At 39.9% G+C, this 26957-nt stretch overlaps 1 protein-coding gene and 1 pseudogene across 2 annotated transcripts in view; one reads left to right on the forward strand and one right to left on the reverse strand.

Annotated features, from left to right (window-relative positions):
- LOC126239862 (malate dehydrogenase, cytoplasmic-like) overlaps positions 1-26957 on the forward strand; it is a 73628-nt gene that overhangs the window by 31245 nt on the left and 15426 nt on the right. Inside the window, exon 2 of one of the 2 annotated variants that reach the window (XM_049947890.1) lies at positions 146-370. In XM_049947890.1, the coding sequence (XP_049803847.1) occupies positions 149-370 (222 nt within the window). In that variant the 5' untranslated portion in view covers positions 146-148. The remainder of the gene's footprint in view (positions 1-145; positions 371-26957) is intronic. The other variant, XM_049947891.1, reaches the window with a different exon arrangement.
- LOC126203450 (5S ribosomal RNA) lies at positions 24826-24943 on the reverse strand (annotated as a pseudogene).

Genomic DNA, 26957 nt, shown 5'->3' on the forward strand with positions numbered 1-26957 from the left:
CTCTGCTAGCTTGTTTATCATCTTCACATCACTGCAGGTCATAATATCATTGTCATTGCAATATTCATTGTGACATGTTATTCATGTCATGTTAATTGCAGCAAAGTTTCGTTTGCTATATCAATGTTTTCTGCATTCTTTACAGCAGATGGTGAAACAACAAAACATACAAAGAGGTTCAAAGCCAGCACGTTTTAACCTCAGTCAATCAACAGCAATTATAAAACATATACATGATTTGTGGCATGGCACAGAACCAGATAAGGCTGTGTCAATGGCTGTGTTCTCAGACGGCTCTTATGATGTTCCTCCAGGTTTGATGTTTACAATGCCAACAGTGTGGAAAGATCGCTCATGGAAAATCAAACAGGTGAGAATAACTGAACATTCACAATTATTTTATTTAACTAGTAATGATGGTACAGAAAAATATAGTGCATGTAAATAGGAAAATAAGGTATAAAAACATACAAAAATATTAACAAACAAGTATACATAGCAAGCGAACTTGTACAGACCTTATTAATTTCACATTTACATTCTAGGTCTATGTCCAGGGAGCTTAACTATGTAGTACACTTTGGAGAGGCCATAATGAAGTCCTATCAGTCTCCTTGAAATTTTCTTATTGGTCATTCATGAATATTGTAGCCTGCTGTTTTTCTCATTGTACCACAATCACATTCAGGGCTGGATATAATCCACCACTGATAAATGGATGCAGTTGGTTTTGATGCAGTTGAGGCAGCTTCATATTTTTCTTGGCAGCTTCACATCTGTAGGTGATATAGGCAATACTCTACAAGAACAGAGTTGCTAAATGTCATTACAAATTGTGGCAAAATGATATATAATATTTCTCATAAGATGAGAAGGCTACAGAGTATTCACAATACATTTTGTTATTGACACTGAGAGGTAGAGCTCTTAGAAATTGTAATGAGTAAAATTTATATTGCCATCCACATAGAGCTATCATAATTGACCTCATAGGTTACATTTACATTAAACATGTACTTCACTAAGCTGTTGTTACAGTGTCTACTGTTTAAATATGGTAGTTGTAATGTGATGCAAGGCCGGAGGTCCATCACTGCTGATGTGGATCTTAAAATCCTGACTGCATGATTGGTGTATTATAATATTTCTGCTCTGGTTCAGAGTTAATCATTAAAAATGTTTACTAATGGAACTGATGAGAGCTGCAACATTATGATGAAAGATGAGACATTTTGATAAAGAAAATAAAAGAAATAAAAATCATAGTTCAGAATCCACAAAGCTGGTTTTGGATGTCAGTTATTAATAGGATGATACCAGACCATGTATCATTGATATAGGTTTGAATCACTGATGCTGGCATGCATAAAAATGCATTCAACAAATTGCAATCAGATTTTGTAAACCATGAATGGACAATAAGGAAAGTTTCTATGGTTGTGCATGCAAAATTGCATATAGGCTACTACAATGGTGACCAATCAGTTGCATCACCTTATCAAGACTTCCACATTGTTTTGCCCCAAATTAATGCTGAAACAGATAAATACAGGTTAAGACAAAGTAGATGGAGTATAATACACTTTAAATAAGAACATTTCAAAGTTTAACTGATGTACTGTTATAGAATTTGTATATTAAAATGCTGCATCTCCAACAAAAGCATGCAAGTACATTGGGAGTGCAGACAGAAGAGGGTGAGGGAGATAAGATCCCTCTCTAAAGATACTAGAATCATTTGTTTCAACAGAGATTAGTTGTAGAGGCACAGATCACTTTTATATAATTGTTTACTATGTTGCATCATTCCATCTATGGAGAGGCAGGTTGTCCAGGTAATTTAGAAAAAAGGCTACTATAGTATTACAAGCCTACATCACAACTTGTCATGTTGTTATTAACCTATGCTGAAAATGTTGTTAAGAGTGGTGAAGGATATATGGTCAACAGAACAGTGAGTTAGAAATAAAACATCATGCAAAAGTTTATTAGAAGACAGTTATTAAAAGTATTCTTCGTGTGACAATCTCTTCTTGTGATTTTTAAATAGAAGACTCAAAACCATAACATACAATGTAAAGCCACAAATAGGCTATACTACATATATTTGGAACTTGTGTTTTAGAACTGATTCATATACATGTGTGTGTTTTTGTGTGTTTTATTCTAATGTAGCTATCTGATTATTTTAACGTAAAAATCTTACTTTTGCCAGAGTAAAGATTATAGTACCATTTAGCTGATGAATTTGTTGATATGTCAACTCAAAAGTATCACCAGATGCCATCGGTTAATCAGATATTTTCAGAGCAAAAATATCATTAATACTTATTATAATATTGTTACATTCCAGCCTGGATTTTCCATTGTTTGATTCATTAATACTTATCTTCCACATAAAATAATCTAGTCCAGGGTTTATTGATCATAAATAATAACCTGACGTGTTTGTCTACATTCTTCCAATACATTCTTTCCTGATGCAGCAGCTAAATTCACAATTTTTCACTGTCATTGATTCAATTTAGTTGACACTATCATTGATCCCATTTAGTTGATTAACTCAAATCCAATATTTGATATTACAGTCAGTATGAAATACAACAAATATCTGAGCAACAATGATAATACATGCCCTGCTTGACTTTGCACCAGCCTTCATGTAGAAATGTAATAATCCATGACACCAAACTCATTATTAGTTGTTTGCAAAGATGTCATGAAAAATTACATACCCACAAAAACTTCAGTGTAAAAGTATGTTTTCCAGTCATGAGGAAAATGTTTAACCCAGTCTGTTTTCTTAAATAATTATTTGCATTCAAACAAAATGTCATAAAAATATCAATTGTAAACAATTAGTTAAAAAATCTAACTTTCTACAAAACAGCATAATAATTTCAATTTTTAGCAAAGGCCTTGCAACAGTGGAAACACTGGTTCCCATCAGATCACCAAAGTTAAGCACTATCAGGCTAGGCTAGAACTTGAGCGGATCACTGTCCATGTCTGCATGTCTGCAACTGCTGTTGACAAGCAGTGTACACTCAGCCCTTGTGAGGCCAACTGAAGAGCTACTTGATTGAGAAGTAGTGGCTCCAGTTACAAAAACTGAAATTAGCTGGGAGAGCAGTTTGTTGACCACTTGCACACCATATTTACATACAGCGATGCCTATGGTGAGAGGATGACACACCAGTCATTCAGTATCGTTGGACCTTACAAGGGCTGTTCAGATGGAGTAGTTCTGTTACTAACATTTACACATGTTTCTCACACAAGAATTACATTTTTTGGTTCAGCAAGTTACTTTATACTTTATGTTATGCATTACTAAACAGTCTTGTTATATGTTATGCATTACAAAACAGTCTTGTTATATCCATTCCAGTATTCTGGAACTCCCAAAATGATAATTTTGCCTTAAAGTGGAATTAATATTTCTTCAAAATTTGACAATTTTGTTTCAGCTAATTATAAACTTATAAAAACGTTGTTACTAACTATTAAGGATAATACATTTGTTAATGACACAGTGTTTTTAGCATCAACTGGTACATAATCTACAATTTTTACATACTGTGGTGTCACCGCTAGACACCACACTTGCTAGGTGGTAACTTAAATCGGCCGCGGTCCTGTAGTACATGTCGGACCCGCGTGTCGCCACTGTGTATTCGCAAACCTAGCGCCACCACATGGCAGGTCACAAGACACGGACTTGACCTCGCCCCAGTTGTACGGACGACATAGCTTGCGACTAGACCTACCAAGTATTCCTCTCATTTGCCGAGAGACAGATTAAATAGCCTTCAGCTAGTCCATCGCTACTACCTAGCAAGGCGCCATGTGTATCATTGCTAATTGCTTACTACTATGCAAGAGATGTATTTCAACAAGAACAAGACTACATTAAAGTTAAGTATATTAAAATCTCTCTTCTTTTCTTTATAGTTTTCATCCAGTCTCCTGTTTCAGAATTTACGCCCGTCTGCGTTAGTTTCGCGTGCACCTAGCCACTCATTGTGTCGAGACCTTAGGGAATCGACACAACACATACAACACTAAATAATGAATCACAAACATGATAGGTGTGTGTGGGGACTTCAATTTCAAGTGACAATCTGTTGTATGCAATTACCATTGTCAGATATTTTCTTTGAGTGAAGTTGTATGATTGGCGTTGAAATATGCTCACTATTTTTATTTACTTAAATTTGGCATATTTTGTGACAGTACCTTTACCGTGAAATGTTTACAAGGCGATATTTGTCTTGGTTTCAGTCGTCTAGTGGAAGTATGATTCCACAATGCAGTTTTGTCAGCTGCAGAAATGACCTGGTTCAATGCGTTTGCCTCATTTTTGGTGCTTCAGATACCATTTCTTCGAATGTGGTTTCTTCTTAAAGTTTATATAAAAAAGTAGTAACATAATTCATTTTTTCCTGTTCACTAGCAAATTATTTATGACGGCAACCTGCACATTGTTCTACCATCAACACACACCAAGAGTTCACTGCCGACTGACTACAGTCAAAGACGACTCCAGCATCAAAGACATTTTACACAACAAACCTTCCACTAGTAATCAGTCTCTTTGATATTTTTCATCACATCTACTAATGTTAATCAATATGCTGTCACTCTCAAAAATATAAGTGAATTAGCATGAAATAAGGCAAATTGCAATTTAAAAAAAATCTGACAAAAATATAAGAAAACATTTACAATTTGGTATTGACAAATCCAGTAGAAAATAACACATCTCCCAGATCCATTACAGAGTGCTGCTTGCATTTGTCTGTTCTTTGCTTTTCAATGATGTGAATATACTGTGCATGTTCTCAGCAATATTACACATAATATACAGTCTATCTTATTCTGCAGTCTGCTCATGTGTCATTGCTTCTACCCACCTGGAATTCCCACAGTGTGTCTGTGACAAGCAAACCAAGATTTTTTGGCAAAATTCAAGATAAATAAAGGAGTGCTTTGCAGCAACAATGACAAGTTACAAGGAGCAACATATACTATGACAATTTTCTCAGCATGCTGACTTTAATTGTGGTTCTCCAAGTGTTTTTAAGAAATCTGCACAGACAATGAATGTGATGAAAAGTGGAAGAGACAAACTGCAACAATTTTCATAGTTTCAATAATATGGAACATTTGCATAGACCAGGGCCAGCCAAATGCTGCACATTGTGCAAAGGTGTGGAAGTGTGGCACAGTTGTGCACATCTCAGCCAGCAGGCAATGCGGAACGACAACATCTGTGACTAGACACATATAGTAAATGAGTGGTGATGGTTCTGCTTCTTGCTTACATGGAACCAGGAGGACCAAAGCACAACAGTCTTGCTTCCCTCTGGCAACTGTAGCCTTATGTGAGACATACTGAGAAATGGCGAGTACTGCATAAAAGCAAAGAATGGGAGATCTGTGTTCTCAGTCATTTAAACACAACTGGGAACTGCAATTCTTCCTTACAGCAGTAGATGAAAACTTGCAGTTTTTACTGTGCTGCTGAATAATAGGTGGCCAGCACAAGTTCGTGATCAAAAGATACTACAACTCATTTCATAAAGATGAGTGTAGTACCCTGAAAAGTGAAGAACAGCAAGCTAAATTAAGTGTGCTTATGAAAGTGGATGAGGCACATCAACAGGTTTGAAATCTAAGTCATAACAGTTGATAGCTTTTGAACTCTTCATTACTTATTACTGTACAATGTACTGTTTTCAATTTTTCAGAATAACAATCACAGTACATCTGTTGCCAGCAAGTTTCAAAATTACATCCAGGAAACAGTTTTCTGAAGAGGAGTTTGTAAAACACTGTGTCATTAAGGCTACAAAACTTTTGTGTCCCATAATCATTCACAGGTTTCAAGAAATTGTCCATTACAAACAAACAGTGACAAGACATATAAATGTTATGGCTGATGATGTGCAGAGGCAGTTAATAAATAAGGCTAGGAACTTTGTTGCTTTCTCTGTTGCATTGAATGAAGCAACAGATCATACAGATACTGCTCAGGTGGTGATATACATACAAGGTATTGATAATGATCTGTGTGTAACAGAGGATGTTTTGGGCTTAGTGGCTTTGAAAGGACCTACAACAGACGTAGATTTATCCCAAGCAGTCAAGCAAGTGATTGATGGTGTTGGTATGGATTGGAAATGGTTAATCTCAATGACCACAGATGGAGCATTGGCAATGCAATTCCATCAGAGTGGACTCATAGCACTGATGCACAAAAAGCTAGAATGTACAGAAGAGACATTGTCTCAAATTCACTGCATTCTACGTAGAGCAAAATCAGTTAAGTAAGCTATCTGAAAACACCTGGGCTTACACATTGTGAGTTTCAGCAGTTATTGGAGGAATTAGGAGAGGAATATAGTGACATATCTTACTATATTGTAGTATGCTGGCTCAGTCAAGGTAAAATGCTGAGAAGATTTTTTGATTTATGATTGGCCATGTACATTTCTTACATAGGGAGGGAAAGAAAACCAAATTAATAGATCCTTGCTGCATGTCAGACCTAGCATTTCTCATTGATATTATGTCTCGCATGAACAGCCTGAATGTCATTTTGCAAGGTGACAGTAATTTAATTTCTGATATATCAGAAAAAGTAAATGCTTTTGAATGGCAGCTTACTGTCTGGAAGAGCCAATTATTGTCTCACAACACTGCACTTTTCCCAACCTTTAATTTGGTCCATGAAAGTGCTTGATATCAAGAATACATGTCAATAATTGTAAAAATTAAGGAGCAATTTTGAGCATGTTTTGTAGATGTTATGAGTGTGTCTCCTACCATTTTATGTTTTGCACAGCTGTTTTCTGCATCATTTGAAGACGCTCCACATCATTTACAGATGGAATTAATCAATCTGCAGTGCAGTACACAGGTGAAGCACCAGTTCTTTGCAGTACCCAGTACAAAAGAATTCTAGTAAAACTTTCCACAGCAAGAATTTTCACACATGCATCATAGAACTATGAGAATTATGTTCATATTTGGATCTAGTCATGTGTGTGAAATATTTTTCTCCATAATTAAAATGAAAAATAAAGGTGTCAGTCTAGCATTAGTGACAAAACTCTTGGCAAATGCTTGCATTTGTCAATGTGTGGTGTGTTTGTGCTTGATATTAACTTTATCATTTCTCATCATCAGTGATAATATGTTTCAGAATTCTTTCTTTTTTCTAATTTAAAATTGTTATTTAGTAACTGTGCCTCATCCTCCTCCATGCTACATAGGCAAAAATTCTCATCTGAAACATTTGTTATTAAACCAGTTGTTCAGCATATACTTACATGCTTGAAAATTATCCTTTAATTATTGAGAGATGTGTGATACCCCTGCCATGAAGCATATATAGGTAACTAATCTGGGCATACAACCAATTTAATATATTTATGCACCATTTTTTAAAGTTTTGTCTTAGATGTTTATTGATAGGGCAATGGAATAACATGATACCTTCCCATGGTTGCATTACACACTGTGAAAATAGCATGAGAGTGCTCCAGGTACAGTGGATCCCAGATTGTGGTTAAAGTGAAGCAGTGACATCTGTGATTAGAGACATATACTAAATGAGTAGTGGCAGTTCCATTTCCCTGTTTACACAACTGCTAAGTGTGCAAAGTGTGACCAGGAAGTTTCACATGTGCAGCATCTCCACACATGTGCAGAATTTCTGGCCAACCCTCATGCTGAAAGTGTTTGGCACAGTTTGATCCTCTAACTGACTTAAAAAATTATTCAGATCTTGTCCTACAACCTCAGGTCAGTGTTTACTTTTGTGTTTCCTGGACATACAGACCTGTGTAGCATCACTTGACATCATTTTATTAGTGCATCTGCACCAGTGGAAATGCAGGATGATTTGAAGTTTTCTGCACTACTCAGAAATTTTAGTGAATATGCTTATATTATTAATGGTGTGGTACAAGGGTGGTTTGAAAAGTTTCCAGAATGGAAGAAAGAACTTACACCAGTGCAACTTATTTATTTTTCATTGTAGTCTTCCTGTACATTAATGCACTTCATTCAGTGATGTTCCAGTGCCTTTATCCCATTTCAAAAACTAGACTCCTGCAGGCCTGCAAAATACCTATCAACTTTGGCTGTCAGTTCTTCATTTGAAGATAATCTCCATCCACAGAAAAAAATATTGAGCTTGGGGAAGAGATGGAAGTCTTATGGAACCAAAGGAGGTTAATAAGGTTGGTGTGACAACAGTTCGTATCTAAGTTCATGTATTTATGCCATGGCAATGACACTTGCACATGGGCACCCACTGTTTTGATGAAAAATGACTGTCTTCCTTACAAAACCTGGGCTTTTGTCATGTATATTTTGCTGTAGTTGGTCCAGGAGGTTATCATAGTATTCTCTCATAATTTTTGACCAATGGGAAGATAATCTGTCAGGAGAATACTTTTCAAAACCCAGAAAACTGATGTCATGACCTTTCAGGCCAATGATATTTCCCTTGCTTTCTTCAGTAGTGATGAATCAACACATCTCCAGTGTGTTAATTGTTGTTTTGTCTCCAAGGCATAGTAGTGGACCCAAGTTCCATCTGTGGTCACAAACTGGTGCAAAAAGTCTTCTTGGTTCCTTTGAAAACAGATCAAACATTGTTCGGATTTCTGATCCTGTGTTAAGAGCTGTGGCACACATCTAACAGATAATTTTCTCATATCCAGTTCCACTCTTAAAACATTGTGTGCCTATTCAGATGAGATGATGACATCTGTAGAGCTTTATCAATTTCTTGCATTTTCAGTTGGCAATCCTTCATGAACATCTTATGCACTTTTGCAACAATTTCTGCAGTAGTGGCACTTCTTGCTGACCACGACATGGATCATCATCTAAGCCATCCTGATCAAATTTAAAATCATTTATCTACTTCGCAACAGTTGAATACAATGGAGCAAAGTTCCCCATTTTGTTCTGAAAAGTGGCAAGAATTTCCTTTGCTTTCATACCTTTCTTTACAACAGACTTAATCACTTCTTCAATCTTGATTTTTTCAAACTTCACTAATCACTACATAGGAACAACAACAGAGAGACATCCACACCACAGATCTCTCTACCCAGTGCACTGACAGGTCAAGTGTTTACACTTAAAGGATGATGTATTATTACATGGGGACCTCTACAAGTTAGTGCTGATATCTGGTGGTGATTCCATGAACTTCTAAAACTGCTCTCATAAATCACCACTTGCTACCAGCAAATTTAGAAATTTGATAAGACAAGAGTGACTTTGCACCAACAATTAATTCAGTCACTGGATCAGCAGCTGCAGCAAGCAATAAATGGACAAAAATTGGGCAGTGGAATACCTTCACAGTTTTGGAGACTCTTGCATGACCTGGTAGACACAATAAACTTGCCAGACAAGACCGTTTGAACACTTTCATTAACTAGATTACCACCACATATTCAGACACTGGTGATTCCGTGTGAATATGGGAATCTAAATTATAAGTAGCAGGCAGCATTTTTGCAATTCTGCAATCATGACAACACTATTAAGGAAGGAGCAAAATAAACAAATTGCTCTGCTGTTGCAGCTGTTTGCCAAAGGACACTGAATGCTCACAGAAATACAAGACAGTGACATCACAAGTAAACACCAAAAACTAACGGCAATGGCAGATGCCAGCCATCTACATCGTTTGGTAGTCAGCTTCAAATACTGGTTCTCTAAATTTTCTTAATAGTGTTTCCCAAAAGGAAAGCCACCTTAACTCCAGGGATTCCCGTTCGATTTTCCGAAGCATCTCTGTAACACTTATGTTTTGTTCGAACCTACCGGTAACAAATCTAGCAGTCCTCCTCTGAACTGGTTCAGTGTTTTCCTTCTATTCAACCTGGTACTGATCCCAAACACTCAAACAGTCTCAGGAATAGGTTGCACCAGCATCCTATAGTGGTTTCCTCTAGAGGTGAACCACTTTTTCCTAAAATCCTCCCAATAAACTGATGTTGACCATTTGCCTTCCCTACCACAGTTTTCACATGCTAGTTCCACCTCATATCACTTTGCAATGTTATGCTCCGATCTTTAAATGACTTGACTGTGTCAAGCTGAACACTAGTAATACTGTATCTGAACATTACAGGTTTGTTCTTCCTATTCATCTGCATTAATTTACATTTTCCCACATTTAGTGCTAGCTGCCATTCATCACACAAACTGGAAACTTTGTCCAAGTCAGCTTGTATCTTCCTACAGTCACTCAACCTTGACACCTTAACGTACACCACAAAATCATCAAAAAATGGCTCCAAGCACTATGGGACTTAGCATCTGAGGTCATCAGTCCCCTAGACTTAGAACTACTGAAACCTAACTAACCTAAGGACATCACACACATCCATGCCTAAGGCAGGATTCGAATCTGCGACCGTAGCAGCAGTGTGGTTCTGGACTGAGGTGCCTAAACTGCTCATCCACAGTGGCGAGCACAACATCAGCAAACAACTGCAGACCACTGCCCACTCCGTCTGCCAAATCATTTATAGGTATAGAGAACAACCACAGTCCTATTGTACTCCCGTGGGGCACTCCTGATGATACCCTTGTCTCTGGTGAACACTCGCCATCGAGTACAATTTACTGGGTTCTGTATGCTGCAGTTGACCTCAGAGTACATGAAACTTTCATCTGGCATTTCGTTATTGCAGATGTAAATGAGCCTTTATGCAGTGCAATTTTTAGGACAGTTCCACCTCTCTCCTGATTTAGCAGATGGCACACTTTGACACATGAGCTGCAGAGCATCTGTGATGGGTGTCATTGGTAGACCGCTCCCCCCTTCCCCTTGAAGCACCCAAACAGATAATATTCAAATTCCAAAACAATGATCAATAACCAATTGAAGAATGCATATCATCCTCTAAAATCAATTCTAGAAGCTATGAACATGAAGTATGAAGACAAAAGAAAAGAAAAGTTATATGAGGATAACCAACAGTTAAAAACAAAATTGTCCTACAAGACAATGGAACTAAAAGTGATTAAAGTGTGAATAGAGAAAATCAAGAATAAAAGAGCTCATCCCAGGAACTCATCTGTGGATCATACACCAAGTGAACTTGTAACAGTACTGAGTGACATTTGTGAACAACCAGAGGAGCACATGTAATATGACATGCGAGGAGGAGAAAAACAGTTTATGATAACAAAGTATGCCAGTAACACATGAGAAATCTTACTCCATCATGCAGGTCAGTACCACAAAATGTAAATAACAGAGCACATACTACCACCCACAGTGATATCAGTGTTCCCAGTGTTCATAGGAAAAATATATGAATAGTGATATGGTCCACAGGATAAATACCGCATCAGGGCCACCAGTTTTCCACAAGACTGACTGGCTAACTGTGGACAAGTTACGAGCCTCTCAGGCCGTTATCAATAAATTACTACAAGTGGGAATAGTACACCCTCCAGACAGCCCGTGCACATCCTTCACACATTTAGTGCCAAAGAAAAATGTTTTGTACTTCCTGTGTGGTGACTACCAAGCTCTTAACTCCTGTACAGCACCAGATCAGTACCCAGTATCTAATATCCTAATATTCAAGATTTTGCACGTGCATTTGCAGATGCCTCCATATTTAGCATCTTGAAATGCCAGAAAGTGTATTTGCAAATCCCCAAGAACCCCAAATATGTACAAAAAGTATGATAGTTATACCATTTGGACTACATGAGTTTCTTTTTGTGCCCTTCAGATTAAAAAATGCCACTCACACTTGGCAACAGTTTATAAATAAAGTACTCCATATTGTCCAGTTTCGTTTCTCTTACTAACATCTTAGTATATTCGAAACGAGCATTATATTCACACCCTCATACAGTATGGGATGATCATGAATGAAGAAAAGTGTCAACTACATAAACAAGAAATCATCTTTCTAGCTCATTCTGTGACACTGATGAGTATTAAATCAATACAGTAATACATGGATCTTATCCATCAGATGTATGGGCCAGAAACTTTCACAAATTGCGACACTTCATTGGCAGCAATCAATTTCTACCCTCACAATATACACCAGGCTGCCAAAATTCAAGTGCTGCTGACTGACACATCAGCTGAAAAGACTGCACATGGTGAACAAACACTGTCATGAATGAGTCAGGTGCAATGTGCATTTGACCAAATAAAAGGTAGTCTACACTGAGCTGTCATCTTGGTACAGCCATTGTCTTTGGCACCCTTATCAGTTCTCATTGATGCTAGTGGAACTGCTATATGTGCAGTTCTGCTGCAAATGGTCAGAGGCCAGCAACAGCTGCTATGGTTTTTTTCTCAAAAGCTTATGGCATTGCAATGCAAGTGATAAGCTTACAGCCAGAAAATGTTGGCACTTTACAAAGCAGTGAAGCATTTCTGAGAAGACAGTGAAGGCAGATCAGTCACAATTTTTACAGACAATCAGTCACGGGTGCACACCCTCCTTAGCTTGAGCAAGGATGGTATCCCATGCTGATTCTGTCACATGGATTTTATTAGCTAGTTCCCTACAGATGTTCAACATCTTAAGGGAACAGACAACATTGTGGTCAATTTCCTCTCATGTGCAAATGCAATGTCAACACCAATTATGAAGACCTTGCAGTAGTGCAACAGCAGAATCCACAAATCAAAGAATTACTACAAGACTCTGCTAATGGATTTGAGTTATGGCAGGAATACTAATTTCTGGAACTGCTACTTAACTACGGTGTACTTTGAGTAGTCCCGCAAAATTTCAGAAAACTGTTTTCCACAAACTGCACAACGTGGCTCACCCAGGGGTACAACCAACTACAAAACTGGTTATGGAATATAGGGTGACTCTCATAGAGAAGATATCAGCAGGAATTGATGGTGAGTGAAAATTAAAAATTTGTACAGTAAGCATAAGTACTGAAGTAAAACAAAAACTTTGTGTAAAGAAATAGATTAAGACCAGTAGATATATGGATATGGTAGCAGAGGTATAATAAAGTACATTTCAGTTGAGACAATTTCAAATGCAGTTATAATCCCTCTGAGTTCCTCAGTGAAACATGTTCAGCAACTCACAAGCACAATCACAGAACATTTTTGCTAAGCACTGAACTGAGTTGTCAATGTCATTTTAAATCAAATGACACACCCACATGGCCACTGCATCGACGATATGCCTACTGTCAACAATGTAGTGTTTGATGAGCGACAAGCCACCAATGATGGTTGACTCATCCACAGTTCATCCACACTGGAAGTTTAATCTTTCTCTGACACTTAAACTTGAGTGTTAATGAATTCAAGTCAGCTCCTGCACCCAACAGTCACATCTCTCACGTGTATACAGATAACTCAAGGATTGTACACTAATGTCTTAATTGCACCATCAGATCAAATATTCTCTCCTCCAGTTCACAAAACTCACAGCTTATAAGTACTTTACTCCATGACAAGAAAGTGAATCCACCCCCATGAACCATGGACCTTGCCGTTGGTGGGGAGGCTTGCGTGCCTCAGCGATACAGATAGCCGTACCATAGGTGCAACCACATCGGAGGGGTATCTGTTCAGACAAATGTGTGGTTCCTGAAGAGGGGCAGCAGCGTTTTCAGTAGTTGCAAGGGCAACAGTCTGGACGATAGACTGATCTGGCCTTGTAACACTAACCAAATCGGCCTTGCTGTGCTGGTACTGCGAACGGCTGAAAGCAAGGGGAAACTACGGCCATAATTTTTCCTGAGGGCATGCAGCTTTACTGTATGATTAAATGATGATGGCGTGCTCTTGGGTAAAATATTCCGGAGGTAAAATAGTCCCCCATTCGGATCTCCGGGCGGGGACTACTCAAGAGAAAGTTGTTATCAGGAGAAAGAAAACTGGCATTCTACGTATCGGAGCGTGGAATGTCAGATCCCTTAATCGGGCAGGTAGGTTAGAAAACTTAAAAAGGGAAATGGATAGGTTGAAGTTAGATATAGTGGGAATTAGTGAAGTTCGGAGGCAGGAGGAACAAGACTTGGTCAGGTGACTACAGGGTTATAAACACAAAATCAAAAAGGGTAATGCAGGAGTAAGTTTAATAATGAATAGGAAAATAGGAATGCGGGTAAGCTACTACAAACAGCATAGTGAACGCATTATTGTGGCCAAGATAGATACGAAGCCCACGCCTACTACAGTAGTACAAGTTTATATGCCAACTAGCTCTGCAGATGACGAAGAAATTGAAGAAATGTATGATGAAATAAAAGAAGTTAATCAGATAGTGAAGGGTGACGAAAATTTAATAGTCGTGGGTGACTGGAATTCGGTAGTAGGAAAAGGGAGAGAAGGAAACGTAGTAGGTGAATATGGATTGGGGCTAAGAAATGAAAGAGGAAGCCGCCTGGTAGAATTTTACACAGAGCAACAACTTAATCATAGCTAACACTTGATTCAAGAATCATAAAAGAAGGCTATATACATGGAAGAAGCCTGGAGATACTAACAGGTTTCAGATAGCTTATATAATGGTAAGACAGAGATTTAGGAACCAGGTTCTAAATTGTAAGACATTTCCAGAGGCAGATGTGGACTCTGACCACAATCTATTGGTTATGACCTGTAGATTAAAAGTGAAGAAACTGCAAAAAGATGGGAATTTAAGGAGATGGGACTTGGATAAACTGACTAAACCAGAGGTTGTACAGAGTTTCAGGGAGAGCATAAGGGAACAATTGACAGGAAGGGGGGAAAGAAATACAGTAGAAGAAGAATGGGTGGCTTTGAGGGATAAAGTAGTGAAGGCAGCAGAGGATCAAGCAGGTAAAAAGATGAGGGCTTATAGAAATCCTTGGGTAACAGAAGAAATATTGAATTTAATTGATGAAAAGAGAAAATATAAAAATGCAGTAAATGCAGCAGGCAAAAAGGAATACAAACGTCTCAAAAATGAGATCGGCAGGAAGTGCAAAATGGCTAAGCAGGGATGGCTAGAGGACAAATGTAAGGATGTAGAGGCTTATCTCTCTAGGGGTAAGATAGATACTGCCTACAGGAAAATTAAAGAGATCTTTGGAGATAACCACTTGCATGAACATCAAGAGCTCAGATGGAAGCCCAGTTCTAAGCAAAGAAGGGAAAGCAGAAAGGTGGAAGGAGTATATAGAGGGTCTATACAAGGGCGGTGTACTTGAGGACAATATTATGGAAATGGAAGAGGATGTTGATGAAGATGAAATGGGAGATACGATACTGCGGAAAGACCTGAGTCAAAACAAGGCCCCTGGAGTAGACAACATTCCATTAGAACTACTGACGGCCTTGGGAGAGCCAGTCCTGACAAAACACTACCATCTGGTGAGCAAGATGTATGAAACAGGTGAAATACCCTGAGACTTCAAGAAAAATATAATAATTCCAATCCCAAAGAAAGCAGGTGTTGACATATGTGAAAATTACTGAACTATCAGTTTAATAAGTCACAGCTGCAAAATACTAACGCGAATTCTTTACAGACGAATGGAAAAACTGGTAGAAGTGGACCTCGGGGAAAATCAGTTTGGATTCCGTAGAAATGTTGGAACACATGAGGCAATAATGACCCTACGACTTATCTTAGAAGCTACATTAAGGTAGGGCAAACCTACGTTTCTAGCATTTCTAGACTTAGAGAAAGCTTTTGACAATGTTGATTGGAATACTCTCTTTCAAATTCTGAAGGTGGCAGGGGTAAAATACAGGGAGCGAAAGGCTATTTATAATTTGTACAGAAACCAGATGGCAGTTATAAGAGTCGAGGGACATGAAAGGGAAGCAGTGGTTGGGAAGGGAGTGAGACAGGGTTGTAGTCTCTCCCCGATGCTATTCAATCTGTATATTGAGCAAGCAGTGAAGGAAACAAAAGAAAAATTCAGAGTAGGTATTAAAATCCATGAAGAAGAAATAAAAACTTTGAGGTTCGCCGATGACATTGTAATTCTGTCAGAGACAGCAAAGGACTTGGAAGAGCAGTTGAACGGAATGGATAGTGTCTTGAAAGGAGGATATAAGATGAACATCAACAAATGCAAAACTAGGATAGTGGAATGTAGTTGAATTAAGTCGTGTGATGCTGAGGGAATTATATTAGTAAATGAGACGCTTAAAGTAGTAAAGGAGTTTTGCTATTTGGGGAGCAAAATAACTGATGATGGTCGAAGTAGAGAGGACATAAAATGTAGACTGGCAATGGCAAGGAAAGCGTTTCTGAAGAAGAGAAATTTGTTAACAGCGAGTACAGATTTAAGTGTCAGGAAGTCATTTATGAAAGTATTGTATGGAGTGTAGCCATGTATGGAAGTGAAACATGGACAATAAATAGTTTGGACAAGAAGAGAATAGAAGCTTTTGAAATGTGGTGCTACAGAAGAATGCTGAAGATTAGATGGGTAGATCACATAACTAATGAGGAAGTATTGAATAGGATTGGGGAGAAGAGAAGTTTGTGGCACAACTTGACTAGAAGGAGGGGTCGGTTGGTAGGACATGTTCTGAGGCATCAAGGGATCACCAATTTAGTATTGGAGGGCAGCGTGGAGGGTAAAAATCGTAGAGGGAGACCAGGAGATGAATATACTAAGCGGATTCAGAAGGATGTAGGGTACTGGGAGATGATGAAGCTTGCACAGGATAGAGTAGCATGGAGAGCTGCATGAAACCAGTCTCAGGACTGAAGACCATAACAACAACAGCAAGAAAGTGGATATAGTTACTGCATTACAAGATGCCACTACTGACAAAGAATATGACTCACCATAAATTACAATCTGATCAGAACTGCCTCCAAACCACACATTATGTCAGCTTATGTGTGTGAATGTCAATAAAAGTGATGTCTGATCAAAACTAAACTATCTACCTCTCATGAAACTCAAAAACCTCCACTCTAGAGGGATGTCACTACTGTACACCATTGCCAGTCAAACAAGACAACAACATCCACTCTTTAAGAAGGATGTATCTTGCACAGTGACAATGTACTGTAACCACTCCCAGAGAATAGCTCATACTTGAACTGAGCTCAGTAAGGTGGATAACTAGAATAACACAATTCATCACTGAAAATCACTCATCAAGACTCACAAACAAAGGTGACAGATTCAACTGTGGTGAGACTAGTTCTAATAGAATTGACTTTTGAAATTTCCACATATGGAAAGGTCCACTACAGCACTGCTAAAAATGTTGCCAAAGACAACAGTTAATATCACAAGCTGTGACATCGTCATGAAAAAACGGTAACCCATATATGTAATAAGTTTCCTTTAATTTACGTCTATGGTCACAAACTTTTTGTTAACAGATTACCAGTTTCGGTCTTTAATGATCATCATCAGAACTGTTTCATAAAAACAAAGTCCTAATGCACTGCAGCCATAGTGGCGTCGTCAAATGTTAAATGCAGGTGCTGGTTCTGATTCTGCATGTAATTACATTGTCATCTGTTCATTACAGGGGAGATGAGAGGTCAAACATTTTGGATAGCCTTTGGCATAGCCATTGTTTGTATACCTACTGGAAGAACAGGCCTTCTGTAGCTATACTACACACATCAAAAAAAATTTTGCATCACCGCAGTTCCCAAAACTCCTGAAGATAGCCATTGACAGTGGATACTGTATCAAAGACACAGTTCCTTGGACTGTTCAGAGATGTCACTAAACCCGCCCAAAGATGTAAACACCCATGCTTGAGCAGCACTTATTAGATGGAGGGGTTCCAACAGCCGATCAGTTCCAGTCATTCCACCAGGAAGGACGTACACGGCTCGTGTTGTCTGTAGTTCAGCCATGCCTAGATGGTCAATACCATGGTTCAATTGTGTCCACATTGTTACTTTGTGCCAGGATGGGCTCTTAATGAGGGAAGTGTCCAGTTGTCTCGGAGTGAACAAAAGCGATGTTGTTCGGACATTGAGGAGATACGGAGAGACAGGAACTGTCAATGACATGCCTTGCTCAGACCACCCAAGGGCTACTACTGCAGTAGATGATCGCTACCTATGGATTATGGCCCAGAGGAACCCTGACAGCATCGCCACCATGTTGAATAATGCCTTTCATGCAGCCACAGGACATCATGTTTCGGCTTAAGCTGTGCGCAATAGGCAGCCTGATGCGCAACTTCACTCCTGACGTCCATGCTGAGGTCCATCTTTGCAACCATGACACCATGCAGTGTGGTACAGATGGGCCCAACAACATGCCAAATGGACAGCTCAGGATTGGCATCACCTTCTCTTCACCGATGAGTGTCACATATTTCTTCAACCAGACAAACGTCAGAGACGTGTTTGGAGAAAACCCGATCAGTCTGAATACCTTAGACACATTGTCCAGTGAGTGCAGCAAGGTGGAGGTTCCCTGATGTTTTGGGGTGGCATTATGTGGGGCTGATGTACACCACTGGTGGTTATGGAAGGTGCCGTAATGGCTGTATGATATGTGAATGCCATCCTCCGACTGATAGGGCAACCATATCAGCAGCATATTTGTGAAGCATTCATGTTAATGGATGACAATTCATGCCCCCATCATGCACATATTGTGAGTGGCTTCCTTCAGGATAACAGCATTGCTCGACTAGAGCGGCCAGCATGTTCTCCAACCCTATCGAACGTGCCTGGGATAGACTGAAAAGGGCTGTTTCTGTACGATGTGACTCACCATCCACTCTGAGGGATCTCTGCTGTATCACCATTGAGGAGTGGGACAATCTGGACCAACAGTGCCTTGATGAACTTGTGGATAGTATGCCATGATGAATACAGGCATGCGTCAATGCCAGAGGATGTCCTACTGGGTATTAGAGGTACCGGTGTGTACAGCAATCTGGACTACTACCTCTGAAGGTCTCGCTGTATGGTGGCTCAACATGCAATGTGTGGTTTTCATGAGCAATTAAAAGTGCGGAAATGATGTTTATGTTTATCTCTATTCAAATTTTCTGTGCAGGTTCTGGAACTCTCGGAACCGAGATGATGCAAAACTTTTTTATGTGTGTGTGTGTGTAGTACAGGGTCAAAATTTAAACATTACACACTCCCTTCAACCCAGAAAAACTGAGAAAATTGGCTGGTTCTTCTACATTAGGGTGGGCCTTAAATGGCTTATAAAAGCACCATTTGTTCATGGGTGCCTCCTGAGAAAACCCTGAAAAACAATGTACCACTTGTGGGGATGGTTGCTTCTATAATTTCAATTCATGGTAAATCACTGATATTTTTACTATGTGTTCTTAAGATGATGTTATTGGAAAAAATTTAAAATGTTTTTCAATATGATTTTCTGTTAGTGAGATCCAGAGGTTTTAAGTTACCATACTTACGCAGAAAACTGCAAAAATTGGTTTGCAGTAATTTTTCCAACCTGGGTTGATATCATCTAAAATACGCTCCATAGAAAATTTCTCAAGTTTTAAATCAATAGTTGTTAGACATTTACCTAGAAACATTATTTCCATATTTTTGAAAATATTAAGATACACCTAAAAAATTATGATTTTTGGGTCCCATAAGTAAACTTTGTGGGGATGACTACATCTACAATTTATATTTATGGCATAACATCAAAATTGCTACCATATATCCTTATGATGATGGTCTTGCTGACCTTGAAATTTTTCTTGTTCTCATTATCTGTTTCTGAGATCTAGAGTTACTGTACTTCTGCACATAATATCTAGTCTGAGGCATATATGTAGGTTTAAATGATTCAGTGAACACATTTTAAGGTTCTGGAGTCATCACAAGGGTTCTGAGATCATGAGACTACGTTTTCAGTTGCCATTTTTCTCCAATAAGACTTTATCCTGCACCATCTCTGCATAATGGGATGAAAAATGCTCTTTTTGGAGCACAAAAAAGTGAATATATTTCTCCTTAAAAGACTGACAGAAAAGTAGAGAACCAGTTACCTCAACACTCATTCAACCTTCCTCAATAAAAATGTTGTCTTTCGAATATGTTGGTGCTTTTTTGTGCTGAAAGAGAGTAGCAGAGCGACAGTCACAGTGTAAGACAGAGGAGATAGTGCCAGCTGGAGAGAGAGAGAGAGAGAGAGAGAGAGAGAGAGAGAGAGAGAGAGATGAGACATTGATAGTGGGAGAAAGAAAGTGGCAGCAAAAAAAAAAAAAAAAAAAAAAAAAAAAGAGAGAGCTGGATGAAGACAACAGCAGTGGGACTGAAGAGAGAGGAGATGGTAATGGTCAGTGAGAGATACCAGCAGAAAAAGAGAGAGAGAGATGAATGGCAATAGTACCAGTGGGAGTCAAAAGAGGGAGACAGTAGAAATGAAAAAGAGAAATGAGTGGAGGCATACATAGTGATGTGTCTGCGTAAGCAGAAGACACTAACGATCAAAGTCCGAAAACAATTTATTGAACTGTTCAATTAACCAAAACAAATTCTCCAAGTATAACACCAACACAAACAGTGATCCATCTTCGAATCACAACTACATACAAGAATAAGATAGAAAACAACTGAAATAATTTCCTACTAGTCTCCGCCAGAGACTTCTCCAATATACCAAGACAAATCCAGAGATCAGCGAGAAGATCCAAGCCAGGCTGCGGGGGGGCAGCTATCCAAGTCTGCTGGCGGTCGATGAACTGCCGATGTGTGGCCGAGTGCCAGCCTTATAGTGCTTCGGCGGATGAGTACCTTGGAACTATTTTCCATCACGTGGTTTGACGTGTGAAAATAGTTCCGGGATCTGCAGCGACCTCTTCCTTATGTTTATGTGGGCTGGTAGTGGCCCCTGGTGGCCATTGGTGTCTTTGCTGTGGTGTTGTTGTTGTGGTTGTTGCTGTGGCCATTCATCAATATTGCCTGTCGGTTGTGTAGTGCTTCGGTGTGCCTGCAAGGTGGGCAACCCATGGCTGCAGGCTGTCAGTTTGGTTGTTGATACTCTAGGCGCCATGATGTCTGGTGGAGAAGGCCACAGCACGTAGGCTTTTGGTTCTGGAGCCCCCAGACTATTGAACAACACAAAAAAATATTTGTCCACATACCTCCATCCCCTACACTCAACTTTATGTTTACCAGTCTGTCGGTCAAAAGTCTGAGCAACCATCCCTAAGGACATGTGTGGAGAAAAGAGAAAGACAGCAGACTGTAAGCAAGAAAGAAAGAGAAATTGGCACTGGAAGAGAAAAAGAATGGGACAAAGATAATGGTTGTGGGCAGAGAGACAGTGAAAGTGGTGGAACAATAAAAATGGATGAAGACAGTGACAGTGGGAGAGACAGGCTAGAGAAAGTGCCAGTGGCAGGGAAAGGAGACAGTGAGCGGTAGATATATATAGACAGCGGCAGTGAGAGGGAGACAGGGAATAAGCAGGCTTGACTGCAAAGAAAGACTGGATAAAAGGATTTAAAATGTTTTGTGTTAAAAGACCACAAATATGTTTATATCCCAAAATCATTGGTGTCAGGACTGAGGCAGCTAGTTCCCCAGTTTTCTGTCAGAATCTTTTAAAGAGGGGCATATCTGTCTTTTTTGTGCTCTGATAGGAGCATTTTTTTCAGCTGGTCACTTAATACATTGTGTGTTTCATATAAGACTTAATAGAGTACTGAATTTTTTGTAATTATTTATGTAAGATTTCACTCTTCATTATTACTTCTGAAAATAAATCACAAATCCTACATGCTAAAAGCATTTCATATCTATCACACTCATGCATATATGTAAGTTCCCAAAAAATTGTCACTAGTTGTGCAAATATTTCTTCAATATCACCAACCTCATATTTCCGCACTTTGATCAGTTTATTGTCAGTAGTAGTGTTTCCGTGTTTTATTTTGAACATTAATTCTGCATGATTAATTATTACCCTTCTTCACCCAAGGCATCTTCTTCTATTTCCAATCTAACCTTGTAACTCTCCACTTCATTTGAACATGTCTGCAGTAAGATCAGCTACTGGATAAACCCTCATAAAGTATACTGCAGCTTTCTCTGACAGATTTTCATTTGTACTTCTTTCTCTTCTCACTGTCCCTGCAGGTGCCCTATCCTCTGTGCTCTCGGTGGCTCAGATGGATAGAGCATCTGCCATGTAAGCAGGAGATCCGGGTTCGAGTCCCAGTCAGGGCACACATTTTCAACATGTCCCCAATGAAGATATTGTGTTTCTTTGGTGGATGACGGAATACCACTGTGGGAGGGACAGGAAGGATAGTGGGTAGGACATTCCTTATTTCAGGGCACGATAAGAGTTAGTTAAAACCCTGGCAAAGAATGTGATTCAGTTGCTCCAGTCCTGGGTGGTACCTTCCCTCCTATATAAAAGATACCAACCATTTCCTCCACCAACTTTCCATAGTTCCTCTTCCTTTACCACATGATCCACCTCCCTGTAAACTAACATCACTAATGCCCATGACCTTTCAACTAGTGAACACTACCTTTCCCAGTGCCCCAAGGATTTCAAACCTACAACCTCTTTCCTAATCGCCATGAACAACTATATCCTCACCCATAATTAATTCTCATCTGAAGGCATTACCTACAAACAAATCTGGTGTATGGCTATGGGCACTGCATGGCACCATGCTATGCCAACCTATTCTTGGGCCATATTGAGGAATCCTACATAAATACTCACAATCCCAAACCTCTCACCTGGTTCAGATTCGATGATAACATCTTCATGATCTGGACTGAGGGTAAGGACACCCTATCGACATTCCTCCAGAACCTCTACAGTTTCTCCCCCATTTGATTCACCTGGCCCTACTGAACCCAACAAGTCACCTTCCTACATGTTGACCTCCACCTACATCACTACCTCTGTCCACATCAAACCTATCAACCACCAGCAATACCTCCACTTCAACAACTGCAACCCATTTCATACCAAGAAGTCCCTTCCATACAGCCTAGCCACCCATGGCTGTTGCATCTGTAGTGATGAGCAGTTCCTCTAGAAGTACACTGAGGGTCTGAGGTCTTCACAGACTGTAATTACCCTCCCACCTTGTTCAAAATCAGATCTCCCATGCCTTATCCCTTTAGTCACCCACCATCTCCAAAAATCCCACCATCTGGCCATAGAAGAACATTCCCCTCATAACTCAGTACCTCCCAGGACTGGAGCAACTGAATCACATTCTCTACTATAGTTTCGACTACCTCTCATTGTGCTCTGAAACGAGGAATTTCGTACCCACTATCCTTCCCACCCCTCCCACAGTGGTATTCCACAACCCACCAAACCTACATTATATCCTCATCCATCCCTACACAACTCCTGCTCACAACACCTTGCTTCATGCCTCATATCCTATTAATAGACCTAGATGCAAGACCTGTCCCATACATCCTCTCACCACCACTTACTCCAGTCCGGTCACAAGCATCATCTATCCCATCAAAGGCAAGGCTACCTGCAAAACCAGTCGTGTGATCCACAAGCTAAGCTGCAACCACTGTGCTGCATTCTATGTGGGCATGAAACTAGCAAGCTGTGTGTCACCATAAAAGGCCACAAAAAAACTGGCCAAGAAATAGCTGTACTACCCCATTGCTGAGCACGCCACCCAACACAACATTCTTCATTTCAGTGATGTCCGCCCCTGGTGGCTGAGTGGTCAGCGAGACAGAAGTCAATCCTAAGAGCCCAGGTTCAATTCCAAGCTGGGTCAGAGATTTTCTCCGCTCAGGGACTGGGTGTTGTGTTGTCCTAATCATCACTATTTCATCCCCATCAACATGCATGTCGCAAAAGTGGCATCAAAATGAAAGACTCGCACCCAGCAAACGGTCTAACTGACAGGAGGCCCTAGTCACATGACATTTATTTTTATTTCAGTAACTGTTTCACAGCCTGTGCCATATGGATTGTTCCCACCAACATCAGCTCTTCTTAACTGCGCAGATGGGAACTCTCCCTGCAATTTATCCTATGTTCCTGTAACCATCATGCCTCAACCTTAGTTAGTCTTTGCCTCTACCCACTAGCCCCTTCCAAGTTCCCATTCCAGCACTACACAGCCTTCTAAACCACCAATGCACCCACAGTCTTTTTACCTCTCTCCTTTTTTACGAACCTCCCCTCTTGCCCTCCATGTGACCTCACGACTGTGCCTAGCTGCACTACCCTCTCTCCACCTCATCCCCGTACGTTCCCACAGCCAGCATTTTACCATCCCCCAACCCTACCCTACTATCCCTCCCCGCCCTAGCCTCCTCCTTAGCCCCACCACCTGGTTGTGTCCCCCATGTGCAGCTGCTCGCCATGTGGCCTCAGCAGGCAGAGACTGTGGCCATCTGTATGTGAGTTACATTCATGTGAGTGTGTGTGAGTATGTTCTATCTAGGACAACGGTCTTGTTGGCCGCAAGCTAATTTTTGGATTGTCTTTTTGTTGAGCCTATCTGCGACTCAGCATCTCAGCTATATGGAGAGTAGCAACTATCCTTTTTGTAATATTGTTAGTTTACATCCTGGATTTTCCATTGTTAAATGTTTCCTTTAAATATTTATCACATCCTCTTTTTAATTTTTGTTAGATCAGAATTTTTAAATCTCAGAAACATTAAAAAAACACTCTGTCTTCAGGCCACAAGTGGCCCATCGGAACCATTCGACTGCCGTATCATCCTCAGCTGAGGATGCGGATAGGAGGGGCGTGTGGTCAGCACACCGCACTCCCGGTCGTTATGATGGTTGTCTTTGACCGGAGCTGCTACTATTCGGTCGAGTAGCTCCTCAGTTGGCATCACGAGGCTGAGTGCACCCCGAAAAATGGCAACAGCACATGGTGGCCCGGATGGTCACCCATCCAAGTGCCGGCCACGCCCGACAGTGCTTAACTTCGGTGATCTGACGGGAACCGGTGTATCCACTGTGGCAAGGCCGTTGCCCTCAGAAACATTAAGGAACATCAAAAATATCCATTTCACAAATAGATCATTAAAGTAAACAATTTAAATAAAATTTCAAAGGGAGCTGAAACTGAATGCATTAGGCAACATAAAAGAAATGTCTTAAGTGCAGTCCATGCACCATACACTTGCTTGATCAGCTCAGCTTCTAAAACCACCCGAAAACACATGAAAGACACTTTAAAATTGCATAGCAGAAATAAATTACAGATTACACATGGGTCATCAGCCTTGACATAATAAACTTAAAACTAGAGAAACTGTGACTGTTCAAGCCACAAGTGCTTTAATGTAAATAGACAATTGGAGAAAAAGTGTTTTATAATTTTTGAGCATCTGAACACTCAGAATAAAACACACTTACCATTTAAAGGAGTCCATACAAGAGTAGTTTAAAGTTAACATTCAAATGGAAATACAAAAGTTTTGTCAACAGTTTGAACACTTGGGTATTCAATGAAAGACACACATACCATTTTAAAGAATAATCTTAATGCCTAATAAAGCAATAATGGAACTTGAACTAGAGAAAATATGCTCCCTTTCACACCTGTCCTAAGAACAACTCAGGCATGTTTCAGTTATCAGGAATGCCAATCCACATTAAGAACACAAATCAAAACAAAGCTACACAAAGCTGTATACAGGAACACAAAGCAAACTCCAGGGCCAAGAGCTCAGTAAAAGAACAGCGATTTTATCAAATCACATCCAACACTTAATCACATACAAGACTAGGTGCTCACCATTTATCTTGATGCCAGACCTTGGGAATAAGGAATGTTAACAGATGCAATCATGCAACCCCAAAGCCAAAGGGAAGCAATGATTCCTCAAATGGAGTTTGCACATTCTTCATCTTAATTTGTTGCCAACTAGAATGTGGCGGCCGGTTCTTCATCCTCATCCTCATCCTCATTGGGAAAATGACTCCAGTTAGCATCTGAGATCAGCCAACAAGACAAAACTCTGCAGAGAGGTGTGCATGTGATGAACTTCAAAAGAGCTGCAAAGCTGTCCCTTCATGAGACATCAGGGAATCTGGCAGTAAGAAACAAAATTCAGAGTAGTTCAGAATCAATATGAGTGCATGCATGGCTCATATACTTTCCTGCTATGTGGGAAGCCTCCCATGGTTTCCTTACAAAGATTAAAATTCACCTTAATCCTTGTGGGATATGTCAGTAGATGATATCGAAAATGCAAAACCAGCTGGCTAATAGTTACAAAAGATGGAAGATGATACCACATTCCATCAGTCATCATCAACAGAGAAGGTTGAAGAAGTTCCAGAGCTGCTGAGGCATGAAGATACTGACCACAACTATTTCTCCCATTATGAGAAGATACTTAAGACCCCCCACTACCACCGTCAATAACAGTTGAATTAGTGCGACACCACTGAGTGAGGTGATGCAGTGGTTAGCACACTGGATTCGCATTCCAGAGGACAAAGGTTCAAACCTACCTCTGGCCATCCAGATTTACATTTTCCATGATTTCCCTAAATTGTTCTGGGCAAATGTCAGGATGGTTCCCTCAGAAGGGCATGCCTGATTACCTTCCCTATCCTCAATAGAATCCGAGCTTCAGCTCTGTCTCTAATAACCTTGATGTTGATGGGACATTAAAACCAATCTTCCTTCCTTCCTTCCTTAGGGGGACATCAGACTACCCTCTTACCAGTGATAAATGACTGAATCATTGTTCTGCACATGCAACAAGCCATGTCAGCAATTGGTCAGAAGTGGACATCATAGAAATGGTCTGGTCGTGCTTTGTTTTGCAGCATGTCATGGCACAACGTGTCATGCTCAGGTGCAGGGATGTTCCAATGCCATCGCCAACCTTCCCTACCAACTCTCTGCTCTGGAAAGGATGGTTCAGTGAGAAATTTGCAAGTGAAGCTCTGTTGTGTGCAGTTACATTAGTCAGATATTTTCTTTGAGTTAAATTGTATCTTTGGAGTGCTAGTTGAGTAAGCCTGTGCTTT

Source organism: Schistocerca nitens, chromosome 1 (genome assembly GCF_023898315.1).
Source record: "Schistocerca nitens isolate TAMUIC-IGC-003100 chromosome 1, iqSchNite1.1, whole genome shotgun sequence".
NCBI lineage: Eukaryota > Metazoa > Arthropoda > Insecta > Orthoptera > Acrididae > Schistocerca > Schistocerca nitens.